Source organism: Dicentrarchus labrax, unplaced genomic scaffold (genome assembly GCF_905237075.1).
Source record: "Dicentrarchus labrax unplaced genomic scaffold, dlabrax2021, whole genome shotgun sequence".
In the NCBI taxonomy this organism is placed as follows: domain Eukaryota; kingdom Metazoa; phylum Chordata; class Actinopteri; family Moronidae; genus Dicentrarchus; species Dicentrarchus labrax.
The window spans coordinates 14,249,549-14,271,025 of record NW_026136718.1 but is presented as its reverse complement, the minus strand read 5'-3'; the positions used below and the strand labels follow the sequence as shown (position 1 = coordinate 14,271,025).

At 39.8% G+C, this 21,477-nt stretch overlaps 1 protein-coding gene across 3 annotated transcripts in view; it reads left to right on the top strand.

Moving 5' to 3' along the window:
• Window positions 1–21,477, top strand: part of negr1 (neuronal growth regulator 1) — a 139,843-nt gene that overhangs the window by 78,457 nt on the left and 39,909 nt on the right. For all 3 annotated transcript variants that reach the window (XM_051377708.1, XM_051377709.1, XM_051377710.1), the window contains exons 4-6: window positions 3,598–3,729; window positions 14,746–14,866; window positions 17,089–17,237. In XM_051377708.1, coding sequence (XP_051233668.1) covers window positions 3,598–3,729; window positions 14,746–14,866; window positions 17,089–17,237 — 402 coding nt within the window. The remainder of the gene's footprint in view (window positions 1–3,597; window positions 3,730–14,745; window positions 14,867–17,088; window positions 17,238–21,477) is intronic.

The following is a 21,477-nucleotide window of genomic DNA, read 5'->3' as shown; positions in this document are numbered from 1 at the left end:
GACCTAGTTGTTCACTGAAACAGATAATATCCAATCCCTCTGCATCTGTCATAACTTTAATTCTAGGTATATTACTCAGGCTATAGGTCTCAGCAGGGCTACTGCACAGGCAGTGACTTGCACTGATGCTACAGCAAGAACAATTCATGCATGAGTCAAACTGTTTAAGTGAAATTAAATTTCAGTGTATTCATTTATTCTGGATTAAATGTTGTGCTGAAATACTGTCCCTTAGTTGTACTTGATAGCTGATTTCTATTCCCTTTCAGAGATCACTGACACTGTGGCTGCTGCTGTGCAATACATGTTCTATCTCTCAATCAAGTGCTCTCTTACTTGTTTCCTGCTTGAGAAAAAATATACCAGTCATATTTCTTAGTATACTGTTCACAAAAACCATAGGTCTGTTTAATAATGAAAACATACTTATGGGTATTATAATCCATTTCTGACAATAGATCCTACTAAATCTTACACACTGGACCTTTGAGTTCAAACAATGCAAAACCCAGTCGTGAGCTGTGCACTGCCGCAAGAATAGAGCACTTTGGGTTATGTCTCCGTCCCTGTGCTCTCTTGGCATATTAACGGTTCTGTTTTTCAGACACATCCGGTGCTTGTTTATGGATCAGGTTTTCAAACATTTTTTCTTCCCTTTGCTGTTTGTGTAGCTACCAGTATCTTTGCCAAGACTCCATTGTTGCCACCACAACACTGTGAGAAGAGACAGGAAGGCTCATTATCGACAATGCCTTCAGTTTCAAGTTTTTGACATAGCTAGCAGATAAAAAGCCACCAGGGTTGCAGAATAAGGAAGTGGTATTATATAAGTATTCAGCTCACTTGCAAGGGAGAGAATGGCAGCACAGAATAGCAATATTTCCACTCCTGAAGCATGGATTGTCTTCATACTGCCTTGTCTTTTATGGGAAATTGCTGAGTCAGTGTCGGGTCTGTGGTTTTCTGAACATCATGTTAAACTCAGTTTTGCTTGATTGTGCACTCTGTTTGATCCCCATGACTTCCAAACGCGCCCACACATCTTCCATTCCAAACCACCGTTACCACCATGAAAAGTTGTATATAAATAGATTTCACACTGAGCACAACTGGGCTGGAAATTAATTCTGGTCAGGGGAGAATCTGCCACAGTCATTCAAATACACATACACAGTGCTGCCTGCTGCGATCCTATAACCATTTATTATACAAGTGCGCCTGGTCAAATTGGTTTCATTGTTAGTATTCCCAATTTCATATCTATCCATTCATCTATCCAAACTAAGTTGTCACGGTTGGTGCAAGCAGTGTAACAGGAATACAGGGAAGGACCCAGATGCAGACAACTGAGGCAGAGCTTTATGTAGTAAATTTTTTAATTAATCCAATATTGAGGTACAAAGGCTTATGGGATGGTGAGGCAGGCAAGGCTCTAAACCAGAAAAGCAGTCCAACACAGGCAAACAATTCCAAGGGTGCTGGCAGAACATCCACAGTTAAAAAATGGAAAGCAAGGTCCAAAACAGGCCGGTAACAGGTCTAAAAAGGTAAGACAGATGAAATAGAATACAAGTTTGGAGGCTAGAGGGCCAAGACTTCTGGTGGAAAGGTGGAGAATAGAAGTTCTTCGGAGCAGAGGAAAGTTTAACAACACAAGACATAGCAAGCCAGCTAATATTACTTACTAGTCCAACACCAAGAAGGCCAGCTCGCCGTCGGTCTTATAGCCTTTTATTTCTCAATGCTTTCACTAGTCTAAGATTTACTCTTGTCCGAGGGCTTCTTGCTTGATCACTTTTCCCTTTTCTCATCTTAGCTTTCTCTGCCATCCTCTTGCCTGGCCCTTATGACCGTCCACTTTCTCTTAAAAAGCCTGTGTGTCTTTGTATGCAGATGAAACAACAATCTACATTTATGCACCCACAGTTAATTAAATCGCTGCAACTTTTAACAAAGAGTTGCAAACAGTTCTAGAATTAGTCCCTGGCAATAAACTGGTCCTAAACATATCAAAGACTAAGAGCACTGTATCTGGTACTGATCACTCCTTGAGCTCTAGACCCCAGCTGAATTTGCTGCTGATTAAAGTAGCTGTTGAGCAGGTAGAGGAAATAAGACTTATTGGTATTATTTTAGATAGTAAATGCCTGTGGTTATGGTATATAGATTTTATTGTCATAAAGATGGGGAGGAATATATAAGTTATAAAGAGATGTTTTGCTTCTCTACCACTTTTGACAAAACAAGCCCTGCAGACTTAAGTTTTATCACATCTAGACTATTGCCCAATGATATGGCCTGGTGCCACAAAGAAGGATCTAGGAAAACTGCAGCTGACTCAGAACAAAGCAGCTCATCTTGCCCTGCGATGCACACCTAGGGGTAAACTTTGTCAATCTGTTCTGGTTGAAAGTTGAGGAGAGGCGTGCAAAGAACGTGTTTGTGAGGAAAAATATTGTTACGTTTTTCTGATTTTAATATGTGGTGTTCTGCCTCTACCATAAACTATGTCAGTAGAAGCTGCTGAGCCCAGTTACTTTGCCCTCTTGCCTGGCTTCAGTTCTGGCATAATGCTCTCATGTTTAGTCTTTAAAATGCCAGTAAAATAGTAATAATAATAGTTTCCCACAGCCCAAGGTGATATATTCATATACTGTAACTTGTTTCTTATGATGTCCTGAAACTCAAACATCTGCAGTTTACTATCCTCACAGTCTCAGACGCTGGCAAAAAATTCTGTTTTTACTTGAAAAATAGCTAAAACAATCAATTGATTATTAAGATAGTTGCTGATTTATTTTCTGTCGATTGGTTAATCAAGCAATCACTCAGACTATGCAGACTGTTCATTGCAGCTCTAATGTTAACTAATATAATGTGTGGATTTGTTCTGGATAAAATTGTATATTTTGTGTATTTTGTCCTAATTATTCTTACTTAATTATACTTGACGCCATACTGTATCTCATTATTGTTTCTTTCTAGTTATCATACTTTTAATTCTTACTAGCAACACATTTACAAAAATAATCATCTGTCACCTCTTACAATGGTAATATACAGTATGTTAATGTGTCTTTGTTGAATCGACATAACCTGTAGCTTTTTAGGTGCACTCTGCCCCTGCTAATATGTCAGTCATGGTGCTCTGCTGCTATTGCCTTTGGCACCTTTAGCTAACTATAAAGCACTGACATGTGCATTGAGCCATCGAATTTGTCTGTCTTCCGGGAAGTAGCTCCAACTGCTTGGTGTGGAGTTGAGCAAATGATGAGTGTATGACTGGGAATACACCATTATTTAATTTCCTTCCACCATATCAATATGAACAGATCAATGCACTGCTAATCTGCAGCTATTTTATGATGTAAGGAAAGTAATCAGGAGTTGAGTACAATACCTAATCACATTTTTTTCTTCTCTGGCCTAAACCTGAATGCTATTTATTACAAATGAGGGGTTTCTGCATGCTAACCATAGGCTACAGAAAGCCTAGAGCTATATATACTGAATGTTTTTGTGTGTGTGTTTGTGTGCTGTGTTTGTATTCTTTGTAGACACAGTGTAAGTACTTTGCCTCCATTTTTCTATTTCCAGCCAGGAAGTATGACAGCGGTGAATATCTTAACATCACCGGCATCACAAGGGACCAAGCTGGAGACTATGAATGCAGCGCTTTAAATGACATCGCCTCTCCTGACACCAAAACAGTAAAAGTCACGGTCAACTGTAAGTATATCTCTTTCTTCCTCCATGCTTCCCGCTTTTTTATCCATATTGTCCTTGCAGACACATGAAAGACACAGGGGCGATCTTCAATGATAGCAGTGTCATGTCCCTGACGGTGCACCTCAAGAAAGTACATCTTCTAGAAGTTTGAAAAAGTAGAAAGCTAGAGCTTAAAGTTTCTTAATATTTAATGTGAGAATTCCCTTTTTGTCTGCGCATGTAGGTGATTAATTCAGACTAAGGAAAGGTCTGACTGTTCTAAGCACTATTCCATTATGCAGGTAATGAGTCTTTCAAAAGTGTGAGGAGACAGTAATGAGGAGCCGGGGCATTAATGAATGATACTGGGCTTTAGCTGTCATGGTCACATGGAAATCACCACGCGTAAGTATGAGCAGGAATGGGTGCTTGACAATTATTGCCTTTCCCTCTCTTTTTAAAAGTGCTCCTTTACTTCACTGTTATTCATGGAGGTTTCTGCATAGATGCCCTGTGCTAAATCTCACTTTTGGCAAAGCTTATCAGGCAGTCAGCCACAGAGACTGGGGCGGTGAGGAAGAGTAAAGGAAAAAAGGCTCCTCCTGGCCCAGTTACTGAGTCATATCCTGAAAGCTAATCATGCAAGTTTTCCAATCCAAGTTTTAAGAAATAGATTTATTTTATTTTATTCACAGATTTGATAATTTCGTGTCCAATAATGCTTGTACTGTATTTCCACCTCTCTGTGTTAAGAAAGATTTCATTCTGGCTTCATTATAAAACAGAGTCTTGTGGCCATTATGTTGGTGTAATGCCTGGCTCTAATGAGCTGGGTCTGAGTGGAGTTTTAGAGGCCAGTTATTTATAGCCCTACTGAGTCATAGGTTCAACTGGCACTGTCTTTATGTTACAGAACAAAGGAGATATTCACAATGATTGATAAGGCATGTCATTGTCAGAAGCTGAATTTTAAAGTGAGACAGGAGGAGTATGTGGGTTTAGTGTCAAAACAGAGCGAATTGATTAGCAGGACTTTCCTTTGCTGTCAGACAAAGTCACCACAACTTGAGCACCGAAGCGATACTTTGGGTGGGAGTATGCTGTACTCCGTCAGGTGTTAAGGCAGAGTTATCTGAAGCTGACAGTGCTACAGAGCTGTTCCTGTCATTGACTAGTTACTCATTCTTTATTATTGACATCTACCACAGAGGAGAATTGCACAGATATCATTTGTAGACTCCTTTAATAATTTTTAATTGTTTATAAAAAGGGTTTCTAAAAACTATTTATGATTTCTGCTTAATTTTATATTTTACATAATCCTTTAGGTATGGCAGAGATTAAATTGCTTCTCTCCAGACATAGAAAATCATTTCCAATACAAAGGAGGTTAGTGTATAGGCTATACACTCACGCATTACTTCTGCCTTCTGGACTGAAAAATTGAGGTTTTGTATCGCACCCAGATGAATTGAAACACCGAAAAGGCCTTTCTTAAAAATGCAAAAAATATTATATATAAAATATAGGCGATTTGTTGGATACTTTTATTAAAAGCAGCAGCAGGATCCTGAGTGCATACACTGACATAAGACTGTAAGAGTCAATGTCCACTGAAAGCCATTATCTCCAAAGTGTTTCTTATTAGGAACCAAGTAAAACAAACATATTGAAACATCAATAACCTTTTTTTTTTTTTTTTAAATATAACAGTAGTGTATGTAGTTGTTAAATGTATCTGAAATCATTATCATTAAAGATGCTGATGATGTTATATCAGACAGTGTTGAAAGGTAATTCCAGTGGACATGAAATCTCTCTTGTAGCAGTGCTGTGACACATTTCCCATGTCTCACTGACAACTCTTTATTCAAAATTTGTCTGCAGTAATTAGTTTAGCCGAGGTGATGGGGCAGCCTGTGTCTCCACAAAGTGTAAATCTCAGAGCTCCCTCCCACTAAATTCATAAATATTTCATAATGTCTGACACCCTGTTTGAGTTATGGCCAACATGTAGCTCTATAGAGTCAGACTTTTCTGGCCCCATAAGCACCTTACACATGAAAGGTCCCGTGTTTTATTGCGGCTGTTTAGCATTCAAAGTGCTGCGTAACTATGAGACCTGCATAAACAAAACTTGTCGCTGACATTAAAGCAACACAAAGCCACTTTGCTTGTCGACACCTTGAAATGGCAGCAAGAGCTAGCTGTTTAAAAAAATCTGAACTTCAGTACCTTGTGTCACACAGCTTGAAATAGTTAGCATTTCAGCTCTCAAAACATTTTGTAAAAATGTTTTCTTATGCATGTATTTCCCATGACAGATGACTCATCCTACCTACATGAAGACTTGTGTCAGATGTGCTCATTTACCAAGATAAGCGGGTAGAATAAATGAATTAAAGTTGTCCTTTGGAGCGGTTGATATGGCCACAGCAGGCAGAACCTGAGCCAGCTGGTGGCCACTCTTCACTGCCTCTTCTCCACCCTGGTGCAGTTTTCCCTCTGTGAAGGAAAAAGAGAAACATTTGGACCATATCCCAATGTGCTATATCATTCATGCTCTACTGTCACACATCAAGCTATGTTCACCGAGTGCCCAGGAGCGTGGGGTATTAATGAGGCCTCAGTATGCCAAATTCTGAATCAAGATAGAGACGTTAGCTGACACTGAAACTAAAACGAGAGGATAATTACACAGTAGTATATGAACTTTCATACATGTACATGTTTTACTACCTTGCAAAAGTTCTTCTGGGAGATTATCCAGCTGTCTTGAAATGTGTTATTTTAAAAAGTTTAAAATTTCCACACAATATGATGACAGAAAATAGAATTATTATTGTCTTATTTAATACAAATATCCAGGTTTCATTGGATGTTGTTAAATTATGTAAAAGGCAATCATGGTGTGCATTGACCCCATCAAAGTATCAGCATTGATCCTCTCAAAGTATCCTTCTAGTAGCAGTTGAATTAAATAAAGTCATGTGCTCAATCAGTCATGACATGGCACTATGTCTCTTTTATCGTTCTAATAAGACAGCATAGGCGTGAGTGACACTGACATTTAGTGGGTTAACAGTCTAATTAAATACATGTCCAAACAATTTCTCCCTTCTTTCAAAACAATTCTTTCTTTTTTTTTTTAAAGCTAAGGGTATAGTTGACCTCTGTGCTAATTGCAGATTAAGGCCACTAATTAAAATAAGCAAACCAAAGTAATGAAAACAAAATTAAGCTCTAACATAATAACAGCAGGCCTTCCATAACACTAAGCCTGCCATTTGGCTTTCTATGATATGATGAGTTAGAGGCAGAGGGTTTGAAGCGTTGTCATTTTGCCGCTATTTCCAAGTGTTAAGTCCAGTATAACATCTGCTTGAAATTGTCTGAGGCTCAAAAGATACCTTGATCAGATAGTATTAATTAGATCACCGGCCTGCCTGCGTCTCTTAATACTTTTGGTGATAAATAACTGATTGAATATTTTTATGAGATAAACCAGAATGATGGCAGTTATCCAGAAGGTCAGGATGGAATCAGATTGGCTGAAAAGCCTTGCTCGGCGATAGGATATCTCAGCAGTGATTTTTACCTGATGAAATTTGATCTCTGACCCACTTTTCAAATTTACATATTCATCTTCACTGCAGGTGGGTGCCGTTATTGGCTGAAATTCTCACTGCACAGTGTGACTCAAAGGCATAAATATCACATCTAGCTGGCTGAGTCGGAGGGATGAATGAGAAGGAAACAACCATGGAAAACCTCCGCCTGAGATAAAAAGCCGGTGTTTGATTAATTAATGAAGCCACCTCGTTGTAGAACGATTACTAACGACATACAGATAAAACAATAACAAAAACCTGCCTGTTTCTTTTTCAAAGATGAAATCAAAGGTGTCTGACCTTCCTCTGTAGTTTAGAAAAGCTCTCCCCCTCCAGAGAGAGCTGTTTGCTCTCACTCCTTATTGAATTGAGTGACACCTCAGAGTTTGAACGCCATCATGTTGCAAGATGGGATTTGACAGTTTGCACAAACTTTAGTCAAACGTGGAAAGTACACAGACAACCAACTGTCTTCCTGTGCTACGTTTTATTTGCTCGTCACTGTTTCAGATGCTGGGACTAAAGCCGTGAGTAACCACTCCAGATGTTCTGAACGTCTCTCTCCGTCCATGTAATAATCACAAAGCTGCCACAAGTCAATTTGCAGGCAATAAATGTGTAAAGAAGACAGATTGGTTGATGCCATGCTAGCACCACAGATGTGTGAATTATTGATGTGGAGTAGGAAGACCATGGCTTGGGATATCTGTCGCTCTTTTCTTTTATAAAAATCTATTTTTTATATGAAGGCACTGCTTATGTAAGAACCACAGTTAGAGAAGAATATTTAGACTCCTCGCACCTCTCTTTAAAGTCAACAGATTATGCTCATTTTCAGCTCCATATTCTTAGACTGAGACTCAGCTACAGTAGCTTTGCATGATTCACTCTTCAAAAACATCCTTATTTATCTTTCTGTAACTTTCCCTCACAAGGGAAAAGCACTTTCTGCATACAAAAAATTGAAATGTTAGTCCTGACTCCTTAGTAAAGCAGTCAGATAACTTAAACAGACTGAGTGATTCTCTATACTTCGAGGCCATACTCAGCCGTGCTCTGCCTGGAGATGATGTCATCTGGAAAAAGACATTGGAAACGTTGCTTTGACATAAGTTTACCTCATTATTTGACACTTTGGCTTTGTTTAATATCAAAATCTGACATTGTAACATTATACATATGAAGGAAACTAAGAAATTACATAATATGTAACCTTTAAAGTGGCAATCATTAAGATTGATTTGGCAACATGTAGTTACTGGTGGTAACAGCAAATGCGTTTTATAACTACAGGTTAACCCAGAATTCTGGAGGCAGCGGCACAAGGCGCAAGTCTGTGAATATTTACCTTGTTAAGAAGTTGGAGGTGTGCCGCCTGTGCCCTGCAGTTCTTCATCTACAAGCTCACTGAGGCTGCTCCTTCTTATTACTCCCTGCAATATTTCAAACTGATCTGAGCTGTCAAAAAATGCTGAAAATGAGCGTTCCTTTGTTTTGTAAACGCATGTTATGCATATTTCTGCATGCATTTGCTGTGGCTGCTTCCTAATAAAAGTCAACTCTTGTTTTGCTAGTTAAATGCTTGTAATGTGAAGTTGCAGCAGTAGGAAATGTTTGTATTAGAAGTAACTTAATACATTTTTTTAGGGTGCTGGCGCAGCACACACGCATGGGCAAATATATCAGTAATTGGCGATTGTTTGACCGAGGGTGCTCAACCCTAATTGCCACCACAATAGCGTGGTCTTTGGCACACATCTGGAAGTTTAATTGGGTACCGCTGATACTCTAGATTAAACTTTATTTTTTGTTTTTTTCCATGCTGTTTGCTTGGAGAGTCTGCATGATCTCATTCCTCACAATGTCGATGTAGGGTTCAGGTTTAAACCAACGGTAGCGTCTCTCCCTCTTCAACTTCACTTGTTTTTCTTCATGGCAAGGTTTCACTTGCTTTGCAGAGCGAATCTCTGCCCTGTGTGCTTCCGAGTTTGCCAGCCATTTGTACGCCTCCTTCCTCCTCCAGTACCCTGCAGCTGTGAATTCTGCTCACATATCCACCATGGCTGTGTTTATAAAAAGAAGAGCACCTCACTTTCTTTCCTGCTTACCGTAATTGGCCAACAAAACTGTGATCATTTTTAATTAATTATGAGCATGCACATTAGAACTGCTGTAAGCAATTACAGCCATGGTATTGACAGATTTCTGGATATAATTGAAATGCAAGGACATACTGTGAATACTTCAAATTCTTTACTTCACCTTGTCTTTTGTTTCCTGCCTTTCCCTCTAAAGGCCCTATCATCTGGGCCTGTTTGGAATTCAAGCCCTGCCCTGCTACGTACACCCACAACATGCTCCTCTCACTGCCCTGACAGAGTTGTTCGGGGAAGTCATGACCATCTCTGATAAATAAGAGCTTAAACTTGTTTACTTGTGGTCAGGAAACACATCTTCATGACCACCCAACATCACAATGTCAAGTAACGACAAGAAAGTAAACAACAATTAGTGGAGCATGAGCATGTTTGCACAGTATTAGCTTTTTTTTTTTAAGAATCATTATACACTATAATATTTGCATAGCTGTACACAACATTATCATTGATAGAATGCATGTCCTACATACTGTGTGTGCATGTGTGTGTGTGTGTGTGCCTCAGTGCAGTGGTGGATTGCACCGGGGGATCAAAAGTAGAATGAATGTTCATTCCACAGTTCAATGAAATCTATTATTGGGAGTATTTTAACATCGGGCACAGAGTCTCAGTTGAGCATTTGTCGACAGTTTGCAGTATCCATTGAAATACTGTGACTTACAATTCAAAAGAGAAGGCTTCCTAGAATTGGATTCTGATCCAATCCTAAGTAGAGTTAAAGCCAGTACCCTCGAGCTGTTTGGATGTAAATCCATCTCTCTACATTTCTCCAAAGCTCTCGTCTTGATTGCTATTTGGATTCCTTGCTGCATGCAGGGCATGAATAAGTGAGCAGAATCTTGATCTAGTAGTACCACTTCAAAACAGATTGACACACACAGCGACGGCATCTTTTAGCCTGATGTGGAGTTTTTTTTTGTGACTGATAAAAATAACTTCATAACGGTGACAAAAGGCAACATTATCATTGCATAACATCAAATATCATCTATAAAAAATGTATGTTGTGTTTGTTTACATAGCTGATGGTCACTTACTGAACTCCATTTTTCCTGGTTGTGGCGCGGTCTTCATCAGAGCAACCCCACCGTCTCACACGTGAGTTTAGTTTTAGATAGGTGGGGATTTGTGTACCTTAAACCATTTAGTGTAAAACTCAGACAATAGATTGAATCCCCGGCGCTGTCGAGCCACACAGTCCTGCACACTAAGCCAGTTATTTATATGCCTTGTATTGTATAAAAAGAAGGAACACAATGTTCCCTAGCTGTTCTGAATAGAAATCTTAATTAATTAATAAATCTTGGCAGCAGAACCATTCCTGACCGACAAAATACAGGACAATGAAGCCCACAGATGGCAGTGGGGAACAGTGTCTCTGTGTGTAAGCTGATAAGTCATGCACTGATGAGTCCATTTCTTAATTGCAATGAAAACTCATTTTCAAATCTGGCTGTAGAGGTGGGGTTATTAATTGATCTTTTAATTAAAAAGCCTGCGTTCTATGGGTTCTCTTGGCAAACAATAGTTTGTAGCTAAATAAATCATATTCAGTTTTGAAGCACACCAATTAATCATTAATAGTCACATGAGAGTCACATGAGTTTTGCTTTAGGCATGCGACTCAATGAAACCCTGTGCATTAAGGTGAGATGCTTTCTAAACAAACCCTGTCCATTAATAAAAGATGGAGAGAAGGTCAAACATTTTATTCATCATTAACATGCTTCTATTCATGTACTTTGGAGAGATGTACAATTAGAGTCGTCATCTTTGTTTTGATGACAAGCTCTGCATAATGCAGATGTAGTGGAAGTCGGTGTGTGATCGACCCACAACTGGCCATTTGTCACCCGGCAGGGCCTTAGAGCACCCATTTTTCTGCCATGCCTGTGCTATTCCTGGACCCAACCCCTCACCCCCATCTGGTGGAGTCACCATGACTCCAGACATGATTTACAGCACCACCACAGCATTCTCCAGACACTAAATTACCTGGATTATTGGGCCTTCATGATTTTTAGTGCACTACTTTGCATTACTCTCCAAATCCTGATGGTGTGTTGCACAATATATGATGATATAGGACATGCCAGCAAGTTAAAATTGGAATTATTGGATTGGACTGGATTTTATGGGTGTGATCTGTCTTAACAGATCCCAGTGCCAGGATCTAAATTGGAAAGACTTGATATTATCGATATGCATATAAAATCAGAGCATTTTGGACCACCTACAAAACTATGGGGGATATTTTTCTCTATTCCAAAATCTTGCATTGGTTATATGATTTGAGTGGTGAGAGGGACATTTACTTGAGCCCAAACTACTTTTGAATTCTGGCCATTTGAATAAACCAAATAGTCTGGTAAACTTTTATAAGAGGTGATAGATGATGATTGATAATCTATATGCCTGGTCTGACACCGGATCATTTTAGGAGAAATCAGGGCTTATATTCAAAGTTACCACCCCATAGTTACAGCACTGGGATGCATGCTATGATTTTAACTAACTTGTAATAAGAGGACAGTAATCAAGGTTAACCATAAATAGGAAATCCTTTGAGTTTGATAAAGAAAGCACAGTGTTCTTTTTGGCAAATAGCGGATCCACTTGGTAATAAATAAAAGGGAACAGATCAAAATGCTCCAGCTTCCAAAAAGGCAATACAACAGCTACATGAAAGGAGCAAATTTAGATGGTAGTGGTTTTGTGTTCTGAGTTTTAACATAAAAGACAGTAGCTCTATGTGTGAGGTTTCAAGTATTGACACATGCTGCCTGGACCACTATGTCCACTGTCCTAGCATGTGTACAGCGCGACAGCCAGGTCACCCTGGCGCTTTCAGAGGCTTCAGATAATCAATGGCTCCGCACAATGACACCAATGGAGGATTACGAGGATTCACTAAGCCTCTGTCGGTCAGCATACTGCATTGATTTTGTCATACTTGTTATTGGCTTATATTTCTGTGCTGTAGAGCACTGTTGCAATTTTCTCTGTTCCTTTCCATTTCTTTAAGTATTGTATAGCTCTTCTCTGGTGCAAATTGTCAAACGCAAAACACTGATGTTACTTCATCACAACCGTTAGTAACCCTCTTATTCCTTGCTGCAGGTTGTTGTAGCTCTTCTGCAAAGATGCTGATGGGGGCCTGCTTATGGTGTGATTACCATCAATGCCGTTTTTGATTAAAACTGATTTTGAGGAGGTTGAAAAAAATGTGTGAAGTTTCTGAAGCAAGATTGAGTCAGAGAAGTATTCATACTTCGAGTTTGGATGCTTCATAAATGCAACGGTGCACAGACCTAAAGCCTGCTCACACAATTGCAGCCAGCACAGACTTTCAGTCAAGGTCTACTAATACCCCCCAGCATGGCATCCAACATTTCAAACAGTGATATATGAACAGGAAAAGCCCTAGCATAACCCACCACTGTATTCACTGTCTCAAGTCCTTCAGATTATTCAGCCCAGCCACAAAAGAGGGAAAATAACTGCATAATTGGCACATGTGCAAGGACGGAAAATCTACATACACTAGTCATACGAACATGCTCATTAGGATGCAGAAGAAGGTTGGTGGAAGGGCATCTATCATCACAGAGCACACTGTCACCTCAGTGTGCCTCTCCTACATGATCATACACCACATGTTCAAATGCTCAGATGTGTCTTGTTCACCTTGCACAGATCTGTTGCAGCCCACCTCATCTATCTCTGTGGCCTCTCACAGGTTGGCAGAGAGACACACTGCGCCTATACTGGATTCTCTTCATTAAAATGAAGCTCAGACATTGGCAATATCTGTCTTACAAAAATGTATATGCAGCATGTGCTATAATGAAGCATGCGCTACTTTTATTATTATTATAATTATAATTATTATTATTCAGTAGGAATAGACTATTCAGACATTGGATTAATGTGTCACTGTTTGCGGTTTAGGGAGTGTGATGCCAGTTAGTACCTTGGGGTTGTGTTGTCCAGAGCTGCGTCATTGCACTCAGAGGTCATCCGTTAGGAACATCTCCAAATGCAATTGAAAGTAAAGGTTTGGAGGCTCTTGGCCAAGCCCTTCCACTGGATACAGGCTTTAGCTCTGATTGACAGCTCGCTCTTAAAGGCTCATTGTCAAGGATATAAATAGTCCACATCTCACTTTCAGACATGGGTGGGGAATTTACTGCTAGCTGCAGGACTGACCCGAAGAGTGTTGGCTTCTTCCATGTATCGTCAGCTTTTAATCAGAATCTGTATGAATGGCACAAAGTAATTTTGCTGGTATTGTATGTCAGACCGCTGTGCATCTGATTGTGTGTTTTATTATTTGTCAGGCTTTGGGGAGTCATGCCAAATTTACACAATATACAATGTCAGATTGAGCCCTGTGCCTTGTTATGATTGGTTCTCCTGTTTGCTTGCCACTGTTGATTAATGGAGAAGCAGGAAACCAGTCACGATAATACCAGTGGGTATAACCCTGTATGCATTTAGTTCTGAGTAAAAGTGCTACTTGCAGCAAGCACCATTTGTCCTCAGTCTCTTACAGAGGGTCATTTTATTTGGTTTACCCTCCAAAGGTTATGAATTCAGTAATACTCTGATAACGGCCAATAATTACAAATGTAACAAGTGAAACATTTTTATTCCCATTATGTGACTAAGGGAATGGTAAGAGTGCTGGATTTTTTATTTTTTTATTTTTTGTCTGCTAGGTTTTGTCCAAGCATATACTCTATTCAACAAAATGCTATTGTTGTAAGTCTATATAACTTCAATTCATTAATTTCATTTCTTTCAAGGCTGCGTTACTATAAGCAGGGTAAATACTGGAAGTACAAAAGGACAGGGCTGCTTTAGAAACTGTCCATATGTAAAAGCTGCCTTCATGACACTGGCAAAGAGATTTACACCACATTCCAGCACATGAAAGGAGCCTCATTTTGCATTCACAGAACCTGTCTGTGCCATTGAGTCTTTGAACTTCCATTAAGCCATTTATCACCATGCAGTGCAATTCATTTCATTTTCCTAACATTGGGGATGGATGCCCTCCCCCTTCGCCAACTCCACCTCTAGGCTCTGAGTGTTGAGTTTACACTATGTAATGTGTACACTGACTAGGATGTTGGAGGCTGTCATTTTCAAGTTCAGCAACTCTCCTTCATCAGTGCTCCTTGTCTTATTATCATTACTTATTTTCCTTTAAATATTCCTTGTGCTGGTGTGTAACCTTCCAACATTTCTTTGCTTTTTTTCAGTTGCCCCCTCTATCCATGAGATGAAAAGCCATGGAGTTGGTCTGGGACGCACAGCTCTGCTAAGGTGTGAGGCAGCTGCTGTCCCTTCTCCGACATTCGAGTGGTACAAGGGCGAGAAAAGGTGAGCCCAGTTTGATTGTATATGCCGTATGATTAAGTGTATTGGCAGCATCACCCAGATGTTCACTGGATGCAGGTGTGTCGTGTTTAAGTCGCATGACATCATGGCTCAGGTGCAGTTCCAATGTCCGCTGTTTTTTTTTTACAGTGTGTGACAGTACGTTTGCAATTCATTTATTTGGTAGAATTTACTTGTGTGGCTGAACTCTTAATTACTTTACACACATACAATCTTACCTGTATTTTGCACCTGTGTTTCCTGATTAGCTGTATATTAGAAAACTGCTGTATCTCCAGCAGTAGACATCCAGCGGACATTAGAGGTTAGTCCACCAATATGAATATGAATGGATACGAGTTGGTTATATGTACTGTAGGTGAAATTAAGTGTTCGTTTTAGCTCATGTAATTACCAAGTGGATATGAAGTTTAAACAATCCGTGGAAAACAAAAGATATTTTGTTGAGTTGACAGAACCGTAATTGTCCTGGAGCAAAATATTACACAATAAACCTGTATTGGAGGCATATATACAACCAACAAATGCTAATTATTATTTATAATTATGTTTTGCACTGAGGTGCATGGGGCAGTGTAAAGGTAGTGTTTAAAGTTGGACTCTGAACTAAAATCTTCCACGCTGACATTGGACAATTATTAAGTCATTCTTGTTTGTGGACAAGTAAGCATGAATGTGTGAAGCAGGGTGTGGTTTTTGTTTGTTTGCTCTTTCCCAGAGGCAATACATTTACTTGTTCTCCCATTAGTCCGGCCTCCGGGGAGAGCCCACCTGAATGCTCCAGGAAGAGTAATTTGTGCCTCGTCCTCACCTTGCATCCTAATATAATGTTTGCTGGCAACTGGCTCAAATCATCCACGGCACATACATCAATCAGTCTAGATTCAAGTGTCAGTTCTTGAATTTAAAAACCAAATTACCCCCATTACCCACTCCTGGTGAGCACAATTTCAATCATCAGCTCACACTGTGCTAATTGTAATTATGGGGTGGATTCGATTTATTCAAATTGCTAAGGAGGCAAGTTGGCATGATTCTAGTCTTTACTTAATTCAAGGACTTGTTCTTTCAGTGACTTCTTAGATGGCTAAATGGTGATTTGTTCATTTACTCCTCATTATGAAAAGGACATTATTATAAAGACTTAAGCACAGAATGTATGTAGCATCTGTACAACATTAACACTGGCGGTGACGACTCTTTTGCCCATTTACCGTGAATGGGAAATGAAGGCCACTTCTTATATTGGCTCTGTGTTGATGCCGCCATACCATAAGTGCAGTGCTGCTCCCAGTTTGTCTCTGTTGGAAGTTGTGTGACAGTTTTGACAAGCAAATCTTTCTCTTGATGTGTCACTGCTTTTATTCTTGAATGGAAGTGGGTGAGTGTTTATGTGTGTGTATGCAGAGATTGGGGTTTCTTTCACTATGACAGAGAGGAGCATTGACTAGTTTGATGTTGAACTAGTGAAGAGGCGAGACACCCGCCGAGATTATCAGTGAATGTTCAGCTAACATTTGAGGAGTTCGCCATGGGAGAGGGAACAACAGATTTGCGGATATTTGCTGGACATAAGGTCACACATAGTGTTTCAACTCATAGTGCCTCTCAGAGCAACTCGAGCCAAGCTAGAGATCATGGGGGGCCACAGCAAGGCCAAGAGAAACATGCCTCCTCTCTGGAGGTTTTTATGGTTTATAATGCCAAATATGAAACCACAGTGATGAAAACAAACCCAGCTGTAATATCTACGATAATCTCACCATCAGGTTGCACAGCATATGCCGTTACAGAGTGAATTTTAATTTCTACAGGCTGCTAAAGATCATCACGACCACCAAAGTAAACCATTTAACATTTGTCAATTTCACTGCACAGATGCCAGCCACAACTGGAATAGGATTTATTGTAATCCCCCTGCACCTGCAACAAAACGATGAACAACATGTCAAGTGGCACCCAGCTGGTTCACCTCTGGGTCATTTCTCTCTCCTCTCAGTCCTTCAAAGCTTCTCTCCGAGGCAATGGCGACAGACCAAGGGATAAATAGATTTGTTGAAGAGGGTGATGAAGTACTATACAATCTGAAGATCCACTAAAGGATGACAAACATTTGTACCGTCCTTGACTCATGCCACCCCCCCGACACTTTGTGTGTAGGTGAGAAATAAAGGCTTCATTGTTGTGATTGTTTCTGTTTTCAGGATTATCAAGGGTCAAGGCATCGACATCAAGAGCCTCAGCTCCAGATCAGTCCTCACAGTGACCAACATGACAGAGGATCGTTACGGGAACTACACATGTGTCGCCTCCAACAATCTAGGGACGGCTAATGCCAGTGTGCCTCTCATTCGTAAGTTGTCATTCTACTTGCTTGTGGCAAACTGGAGAGGTGAAGAGTCAGAGGGATGAGTGTCGTGGATGTGAGTGGGGGTTTGTGCTCTCAAAAGTCTTCTCATTTTTGCTGCAGTCTTCTTGATACAGTTACTACAGTTAAGCCTACTGGGTGCCCACATATCACCAGTAGAGGTGGTTTCTTGTATCCTAGTCATCAGTTTTGTGAAAGTTGAGTGTCTATTATGGTTGCAAAATCTGTATGTGGGTGGGTGCGTGTCAGTGTGTCTGCTTTTAAAATCTACATCTGCATGTCTACTGGACAAAAACACCACCTGAAAAAGAAATTTAGCTTGGAGGTGATAACAGCATCACAATTACAAAGGCAGCTACACAGGTCAGTCGTGCTAAGTTGAATGCCAAGTAGCAGTATGACTCAGATTCTAAAGAGTGCTAAGGGTTAGCCTTTTCATAGTTTTCAAAGCGCCATGAGGCATCTGACAGTGATCCAAAGAGGCGAAATAATCAGAGGCCAAACTGCTGATGCATCAGTGAGAGACTTATTTGACATGGTTAGGGAAGCATTCTGCATAAATTAAGGAATTGAAAACAAAACCCACATTAGAGTATTTGCTAAACACCTCTAAACTGCACAGCATAACTTTCCACAAAGCACTGGCAGAAAACAGAAAAACTGATTCAGTCCCCAGGTGGCAGGTTGTGCGTTCCAACAAATACAAGTTCTGTATTCATGAGTGAGAAGCCAGTGAAGGATCATGCCCATGTCACTACACTTGCAATTTCTTCTAGTTGTTTAGGGTGTCTGCAGCTGAAATGGCTTCATAGCCTCCTGATGAGCGCTGGTGGACTCTTGTGTGTTTGAGAAGGAACTTGGCTGCCTACCTCGCTACCAAGGCCAACAGAAGAGTAAGCAGTTATAACAACTGCAGTACAATAGGAATTGGCCATTGTGGAGAAAGAAAGGCGAGAAAAACACTAATATGTATATTATGAGCTTAACAAAACCATTAATTATGGGAGCTGTCATTCAGAAAAAGCCCTCATGCACATGCCCTTGTATGAGGAGATCAGAAAATAGACCCATGAGCACAGGGAAAGGTTGCGTGGTGCAATGAAATCATCTTTGAGTTTACTAAACCTCAGAATAATAATACATGTTGCCAACTGCTCAAAACACCGTAGTGGTAGATTTGTACTGTATACTGTAGGCAGCCATCTTATAGTGATAAGTTATATGATGAAGTCCACTGACTGGAGCAAAGTCCAGCAAGAGGTGGGGTATACACTGGCCATGAAGACTAGTTATCATACTGTTACTATGCTAATTGGTGATTTCAATGGCTTATTGAAGTTTTTTTTTTTTTTTTTATTGATCATTACAGTATAATAGGCCCATAAGGTCAGGGATGCTCAAAACATAGAAATGATCAAAAAAGATAAAAGCACCTTAAAAATGCCCTGAGGCTTATTCCCATTGTAGACCAGCCAAGTTCTGTCAGCTGGTCAGTTAACAGACAAAGAATACAAGGCTTTTTGGATCCTGACGACATCTTTTTTTATATATATCAAGGAAAAAAAACTATTTTCCCAGTTGTGTGATGAGTCTGTAGTCCATAGCCACTTCACTCACTGGATGTACGCATCTTTGAATGTCTATGGGAAGTGGCTTTCAACCACTTTCAGTCCTAGAAGAACAAGACACTTTTCCCTCTTGTACAGTGTTACATTATCCATCTGCATAAATTCACAAACTTGTTTAAGAGCACTGCATTTTTACTAAGCCCTAGATTTAACTTCTTGGTAGGTTTTTGATATTCCTACACTGTTCAGTTATTTTGTCCACCTGCCAAGCAGCAAAAAAATAAATAAAAAGAAATGACAGCAAGGGGTTGGGAAACATGTTTCCCACAATGTTTTAGTGCAAGTATGAAAAAATTATATAAATATAAATTTAATGTATTCAGTAATGAAATATGAACAGGTGAATTAAATAATTCACCAGTTTGCGCTGCACCCTCTGATGATAACATTGTCCCTAGCAGGCCAGAGACTCAGAATACAAAAAGATATTTCTGTAGAGTTGGCAATTGTCAAAGGAGCACTCCACTCTCCTGTTTGTGTATGCACAAAGAACATCAAAGGCTTGTCTCAGATCCTCAAATGGATGATCTTAATGTGACACTAGCGAGGCCTCAAAGGCAGAGCGGCAAAGAAACCCTCAGAATAGTCAGAGGAGGCAGCTTCCTGTGCTGCCACCCCCAACTTCTCTCTCTTCCATTCCCTCACTTTATCTCTTTGTTTGTCTTTCTATCATGGCTTTGTCTCTCTGATTCTCTTATCTCACTCTCTTACTCTCGCACTCTTTTGTTATCCCCCCGTCTCTCATTCTTCCTCTCTATCACTCTCTTTCTCTCACACACATGAAGCATCTCTTTTCCCCTCCCTTTCTCCCTCATGATCTCCACTAATGGAAGAGAGGCCAATTCTGCTGTCGCTCTTAATGAGAAATGGCAAGCAATCGCCGCAGCACACTCTCACCGGTACGTTGACGCAAATAACAAAACCCAGAGGTTAGATTTCACCATGGGTGACTTTGGATTGCTATTTTAGAACCAGTCGATAGCTATTGATGAGCAAGATGGGAAGGGGGGGAAAGGGGCATGCATATTTGATAGAGCATCATACATTGAGGTGAATTTTAAGTGGCAACACAATGTGTGTGGTTTGCGGTGAAACAATTTATATGCAGTAGTTTCTTTGGTTGTTTCCATTACACTGAGAGGTTTAGTAACTGTGCATGAATTGATAAGGTCAAGTAAGGGCCATGCCTGCTAAGAAAGCCTTCTTGAAATACAGCCACTGGGGAAAAAGGATAAAATATAAACTGAAATACTAACCATTCAGGGCTCAATTTCATTAGTCTCTTGTCAAAATTTTGAAGTTGAAAGGTCCTTATCCTTCAGCGATATAAATCCTTTTTGTCTTAACCTAACAGAGTCACTTTAAATCAGTCCAGGAAAAGGCTTGCCATTATCGCTGATGAGCTGAACTGTGACTCTGGACAGCCTTCTCCCCGGGAAAGAAAACACATTTGCCTTCCATCCAAAGCAGCCACTGGAAGACAGCTAGTTGTGTTTCCATTTCAAATAAAACAAGGATGAAACTTGAATTTGCATCCTGGCTTTGTGCACATGTCAATATGGTAGGCTCTGACTAATTTTCACATTTTAGAAATGAGTTGGATGGCCGTGTCCTCACTGTGTGCTTTCGTGGCGGTTTGGATTCAGTTCTGCCAGTTGTGTTAGACTAGGTGGGGTTTTGTGCTGTTAAACCATTAGTCAGGGATTGTGATCTCTTTCAGCTAAGTACCACTTTAAGCTGTGTATTTAAACAAACTGGGTTCTTTGGAGCAGAAAGAAAGCATACAACCTCTTTGTCACCACTTGTTTGAATACCCTGTGTGCGTATGTGTGTGTATGTGTTTGTATGTGCACAAAGCTTTTTATACTTGATTGTTTTTTGAATAACACAATACCTGAACAAATAATAAAGTAGGAAACACTTGTCACAATTGTCTGTACTCCTAAACAATTGTTAAGTTACAAAGGTGTAATGATTTGAACTGGATAATAGGTTTGAATTATGGCACAGAAATACTCAAATTTAACTTTGTGGAATATTTGTATTTAATTGATTACAGCTGAACCAGAGCTTGCACAGGTGTAGTTTGCGCTGTGATTTATTTTTAATCAGTTAGAGTTCATCACAAGACAGGCTTTCTCTCAATAGCTTCACCATAATGACAGAAAAGTAATTACAATTAATCAGGTATCAGCTTTGGGAGAAAATTATAGCGTAGTAGTTTACATTTGTCAGTTTGTGTTAACAGTTGTAGAGAATCAAAGCAGTAAGACTGGAAAGAGTGTGGAACTGGGTCGATGCATTTGTTTTTATATCCAGAAAGATGTCAGTTTCATACAAAAGCAGAAGTAAGTTTAAGCAGTTATCAACTATAACAGGTTATGTGCTGATTTGTTTGTTAATTTACAATTCATATTATTATAATGCCATGAATTTGCCCAATAGTTACATTTTGTGGCCAGATGTTACAGTCAGCATGTCTGTTATTATGCACAATATAGTTTGGTTCATATGGTGTATGTACCATTAGTGCTGGCTATGCAAATGTTTATGTGGTAATTATTACAGCAGTATAAGTACTTCAGTTGGACAACATT